The sequence below is a fragment of the Geospiza fortis genome, unplaced genomic scaffold (genome assembly GCF_000277835.1).
Source record: "Geospiza fortis unplaced genomic scaffold, GeoFor_1.0 scaffold164, whole genome shotgun sequence".
In the NCBI taxonomy this organism is placed as follows: Eukaryota; Metazoa; Chordata; class Aves; order Passeriformes; family Thraupidae; genus Geospiza; species Geospiza fortis.
This window is the reverse complement of record NW_005054426.1, coordinates 2,161,605-2,167,637: the sequence shown is the minus strand read 5'-3', so window position 1 is coordinate 2,167,637 and position 6,033 is coordinate 2,161,605. Positions and strand designations below refer to the sequence as shown.

Below are 6,033 nucleotides of genomic sequence, written 5' to 3'. Positions count from 1 at the left end.
ATTTACAATTTCTGCTCTAAAACCAAACCTGGCTAATTGCTCTTGCAGCTTCATGAACACCTCAACTTTGAACTGCCCTCTACATAAACAATTGCTTTTATTATAGCTTTAATATGCTTGTATCACACGTCGTAAATAAAGTAATAAATCTTTGTTAGGAGAAAAAAAACTGAGTACATGGACAGTTTTATAATAAAGTATGAGTTATGATTAGAAGTTTTAAAATGTGAAAGGAAAGAAGTGAACGTTTTGCTCCTCTGGGGATAAGGAAAAAACAATTAATGAGCAACAGCAGAATTTCACTGAAGGTAGCTGTTGTAAAATGCAGCACTTGAAAGTGTTTGTCTGTGTATATTTATTGAAAGCACAACTTGTCTGTTCCCTGGTATCTTCTTAATGGTGCCACTGATAACAGCTACATTCAAGAACATAGTGAAACGACACCTGAATTGTTTTTAAAAGTTAAAATTTTCAAGTAATTCAGTACAAAACCCCACTAAGCATTACTGAAAATGAACAGGGGAAAACAGGACGTTACCTTATGTTGTCTTTTCAGAGGCTATCAAGGCTGTGCATTATTTCTCTTTAAATGGAAAGACAAGAGCAAAGCGAGGGGTGCTCATACTGATGGAAAGGCACATGTTCAGCCCTCAAGGAACTCTCAGGACAAATGCTTTGTGCCTTTATAAAGTGTTCTCCTCAGAGCATTTCTGAGAATTAATGATTGTATGCCTGGTAAATTACAAAACACAAAATGCATAGAGCAGAAAAAAAGCTCTCAGAAGAACAAATTCTGTCATCCTCTAGGACAAGGTCAGAGAAGCACCTATGTTATTATTAGGCTTTCTCATATAGCTCCCCCATTAGTAAATTTGGAGAACTGGACAGTACAAATAAAGACCTGAAACATGGTTCTCAGGATTTGCTGCATGATAAAAATGTCATGACACCAGATTCCAGCACAGGAACAGAGATCAAAGTTTCAGCCCTCTTTGCCCTTCAGAACAAGTACTCAAATCAAAACAGATTGCAACTGGGTAGAGCTTTACATAATTACAGTTGTTTCATTAAAGACATTAAAACAAAGTGAAAATAATTATGTATAAGAATTATTGTTGTTTTGTTTGTATTACACACACATTTTCCAGCACCTCATAATAATTTTTATAAATTACTGACAGCTCAAATTAGGTACAGTTTGAGAAGAGTAAAGCTGTACAGTCTAAAAGCCTCCAAAGTTACAGGCACATTTAAAACAGAACAAATAGGATGGGTAGCATTGCTTTACATTAAACTTCCTTTCTGCAAAACTGAACAGATATCAGTGGTTTACAATTTATAAAAAGCTTTTCAAATATTCTAGTAATAATTCCACATTCTTAGGCTGCTACCTCTATAACCATTTCTGTTGTCCTAATATTATTCTAAGCGACGTCACCACCACAGTCACTTCTCCTATCTGGGAAAAATCTTCAAGGCCATTCTTTAACTGGTAGAGAAGATGGAAGGGTGCATAATAAGGCAGGGAATGTACCATGTGCCTCACATCTTCTCTGCTACTGGCAACACCACCAGGAGTTTTTCTAAAAGTTGTATGGGACCTGCTTTCACCATAAGTAATTCTCACTGTGCCCCGTCAAACCAAAACATGTTTGAAGCACTTCACAAATCAGCAACTGAACAATAAGATGTTTGTAGTACTGAAAAATGGCATATTTGACCACTTACCCTGGTTAAGAACTATCAACATTATCATTTACATTGTTGTTGCAGCAATATTCAGACAAAAACAGTTCTGCTATGCTGCACATCTTATGGAACAGCAGCAGAGAAGGCATGTTAATCAGGGTTTCAATTTAAGATATATTGCATATATCTTGTGTATGAGCGCATGTGTACACCTACATTAATATAATCAGGAGCATGTGTGTGTGTGTGTGTCCATACATATTATTTTCCATACCATCAAAATAAAGCTTCTGGCATTAGGAAGTGCAACAATAGAGTTTTAATGACTGTACCAGAGGCATGGTTTGTAAATCACAGACATCCGCTAAAATCACCAAAGGGACAATCATTATCAAGTCATTCCCTGAAGGAACAAGGCTTGGGAAGTGACACTTTATCCCCATCTATATCACCCCTGCCCCACTAACCTTCCCTCCCCACTGCTGAATTTCGGCCTACTTTGACATAAGGAAGGGCTGACAAAGCTCTCATGTTTCCACATGAATATCAATGGCAAATTACAGGACAGAACTGTTCTGCAGGCAGAGCTCCAGCTTTGTCCATGCAAGAGGAAGACACCAGATGGCCAGGCAGCACTTATTTATCTCAAGTTTGCAACTGCACACTCCCTTTGTTTCCCACAGAAGGAAGGCAGGGGCAGGAGGCTGGGGAAACACTGGAAGAAGCTGGAAAATCCTGTGATGAATAAGTGCTGGAAAGAAGAAATTGAATTAACTGCCAGAGAGAGAGAGAGAGGGAAGGGGAAATGAAGAAGGGGATATTAAACCACTATTATAAAGTACATAACCACATGATCCAAGCTCATAAATTTCATTGTTCAATTCATAAGTGAGCATGTTGGCTTTTAAATTAAAGGAGACCCCTGCTCTCAACTACTGTGAGTCAATATCACACCAATTACAGAGCTGCAACTCATTATCTTGACTTCTGATTTGTGGTTTTCTAAAATTTCTACATTCTAAAATGTATGTATTTTTAAGTGCAAGGTGAAGTATTTTAATTGCAAGATGATGAGGAGTATGACAAAACCTTTTGATTCCAAGTTTCTGGGACAATTAAAGAAAATCAGTCTTGCTACAAAAGAGAATCTAAGAAATCAGCACACTTACCCCATGTTTCTGAATGGCAACGTTTGTAAGATGCACAAACATGTTATCCAGTTCACTTGTACTTGGTGTGTATTTCACTGTGCAAAACCGGCAAAACCCAAGCTTATACCTTAAATGCAAAAAGTCATTAAAATGTGTTAAATCCCTGTGAGAATCAAGGAAGTGAGCGTCCTAGGATACCAGCTAAACTTCCTTGTGCAACATGCACAACATTATTTTGACTACACTGGACATTATCTCTAAACAAAATACAAAGACATGCAACCTTACATGTAACATCTCAGTGGACGATAGGTAGACACCAAAACATAGAGACGAAGATCAAATTTCTTTCCACCAATTAGTAAGGGATTGTTGATGTAGAGTGAAATCACATAGGCTTCTTTGGAAGACTGAGACACAAACCTGAAAGACACAAAACATGTCTCACAGTATGATACTTGCAACAATACAATCCCTGAAGTCTTTTACTTCTTTGGAAGTGTTCTGTAAATTTCGAGGTGACTGAAATCTTGCATCTTTTGCCAAGACGGTGTATAAAGTTGTAGAGGTTAATAATACACACTTGGCATCAGGCCTTATATATAAAAAAAAAGCTGAAAATATTGTAGAGATGACCAAGATCAATTACCCATTTAAACTCACACAGTAGCTGACCAAGCCATTCACAATGCAGCTCTACAAGCCAGCCTTTTTCCCTTGAAGAGAATTTAGAGCTTGGCAAAGTCCAGACAAGCAAAAAGAATGTATTGCATTACCTTCATTATTCAAGGTCTTGCACTACTGGAATATTTGCATTTCTGCTTGGTGTGCAACTGCAAACCACTGTGAAAAGTTAATATAACTTTCAGATTGTGACATTCTTCAGATTCAAATCAGACAGGGGAAAAAATTCTCAAATGACATTCAGCCAGTCACTTGGTCACAGGAAAAAACATTAGTTGTGTGATTAAAACTTCTAGTCAGAGAAAAACATAAAATTGCTAACCTATGTCATCCATTTGGAAGGAGATCATCAACATGATGTGCATTATTTTGTGTTCCAAAAGGAAAATACATTTATTTCATAGAAATGCATTCTTCTTTTGTACCAATTAAAAAAGTGATTTAATATATATTAAACAATTATTGAAATTGCTGAGGGGAAAATTTTTCTGTTGCTTCCTGTTATTTAATACTGTGAAGAAGAAGAATTTCTTTCTGTGCAGGTTTTTCTCTGACAACACTGAAAGTAATTTTATAAAGAATATTAATTGAACAGTTCTGTGTGCCTCCTCATACCAAAACAAGCTGTATTATAACCTGTTGAAGGAGGAAGCCAGATAACAACTGAGATTAAATGCAAACCTAACTATGAAATGACAAAGCAATCATAATAATAATGGCATAGTTTTCCCATGCATCAGACAATCAGCATGTTGATGCAGTTCACCTAATTACAGAAAGTACAATAAAGGGTTTGGTTTCAAGAACTTACGAAGATGTTTTGCTGTCTCGAGACCATTTTTTTATTTGGGAGAGTTTGTTGATTAGAAATATTCCTTTTCCTTGAGCTTTGCCACAAGGTTTCATAATCCATGTGCTGGAGGGATTCTTTCTGAATTCTTCAACAAAGAGATTATAATCGGCAGGAAGCATAAAAGTCACAGGAACAAAATCTGAATTAAGGGGGAAAAGGGGTGCACAATTAAAGACACTATCTGATAAGGCTACTGACACATAAAGACTAAAAAATAAAAGTTCTGTATTTTCAGTTTTCCAGTCTGGCATGATCCACCTTCATTAAGACTCATGCTTTTTATCTCATTTACATACTAGTTTTTACTTAAACAATTGCAAAATGTTGCACAATGCTAACTTCAAAGTAATAGATTCTAATTCATGTGAACAGATTTTCTTCCTCCATTTATATGCTGCGCCATTACAGCATTCGATACCATTTCAACAAAACAATTAAAATTTCTCAATTTCCTTGATCAGCTTCCACCATTCTTTATCATGCTCTGTGCAGGCAAAAACCCCCTCTGGCTGCATAATTTTTATTTCCATGTAACTCCCATTATTCTTATTTATTATATCTTATTCTGAACTCCTATTATTCTTCTTTGCTCCCACACTCAGTTTTACCATGATTACTGAAACCTAAAGAAAAACATTTTTCACTTTTTGCTATTAAATTATCTTCAATTTCATTCTTGAAGACCTGCCTTCTTACATGGATGAAGTGCTTTCATTTCACTTTTCCAAGATGTAATTCAACTCCACATATCTCACTCTGTTTCACTTCAATGCTTTCTGACCTCCAAACCAACTCTGCTTTCCTCATTCCTCATCTATTCTTGGTTTAGTTTTAGGGTTTGAGTTTCTTGGGTATTTTTTTGGTCTGGTTGCTTTTTATTTTATTTTTTAGCAGTCATTATTAGTTCCCCAGATTTCCCTTCTGAGGTGTTTGTTAATTTAATTCTGTCTAGAGCCTTCCTTCAAAACGGTTTAGTTGTTGCTCCATTGTAAGATTTTCACATAATAGTTTTTCACTTTTGAATTAAAGAAACTGTAACCGTCTCTCACATGAAGTAGCAGAGCCCTTTGGTTTCACCACTAACCCAATTGCAAAGTATCTATCAAACCCACAATTTTCCCTCTCCAAAATAATTTTTGAGAAATCCCAAATGAATCAAACCCAAAAGAGGAACAGAGCACTTCAAGGTAGCCACTTTAATGTCATAACAGTCCAGAGGTTCAGTGCTTCACACACAAAAAAGCCGGTTCTCTTCCAATTATTGACTCTCTAAGAAAAGAGCTGAGTGCTGAAATAAGAACAACATACCCAAATAAATATATTTCCCATTTTCATCCTTTTCTGCAAGAGGACTTCCTTCTTTCTCAAGGTCTTTTCTGTATCTCTTGATATTCTTTACCATCAAATCTTTTCTGGTCAGCTCATAGTGGTTTGGGAAATGATTGACAATTTGGTCATCAGAGAGGCGGTAACCGGTTTCCACGCTGAACACATTTCTGATTGTTTGGACGCTCATCCTGAAACCAAAGACAGACACCAAGTGACTTCTCTCAAGAAACACACTTCAGGATGACAAATTAGAGATCTTTTCCCTCCAATTACTTCATCTTTTCTCGCTCTCATTTCTCTTTATATTTAATATTTTGCTGCAGTGAC

At 36.4% G+C, this 6,033-nt stretch overlaps 1 protein-coding gene across 2 annotated transcripts in view; it reads right to left on the bottom strand.

The window, feature by feature from the left end:
- TTLL1 (tubulin tyrosine ligase like 1) overlaps positions 1–6,033 on the bottom strand; it is a 13,777-nt gene that overhangs the window by 6,557 nt on the left and 1,187 nt on the right. For both annotated transcript variants that reach the window (XM_031061812.1, XM_005426862.2), the window contains exons 2-5: positions 5,686–5,894; positions 4,336–4,516; positions 3,129–3,263; positions 2,859–2,967 (exon numbers count right to left, since the gene is read on the bottom strand). In XM_031061812.1, the coding sequence (XP_030917672.1) occupies positions 2,859–2,967; positions 3,129–3,263; positions 4,336–4,516; positions 5,686–5,894 (634 nt within the window). The remainder of the gene's footprint in view (positions 1–2,858; positions 2,968–3,128; positions 3,264–4,335; positions 4,517–5,685; positions 5,895–6,033) is intronic.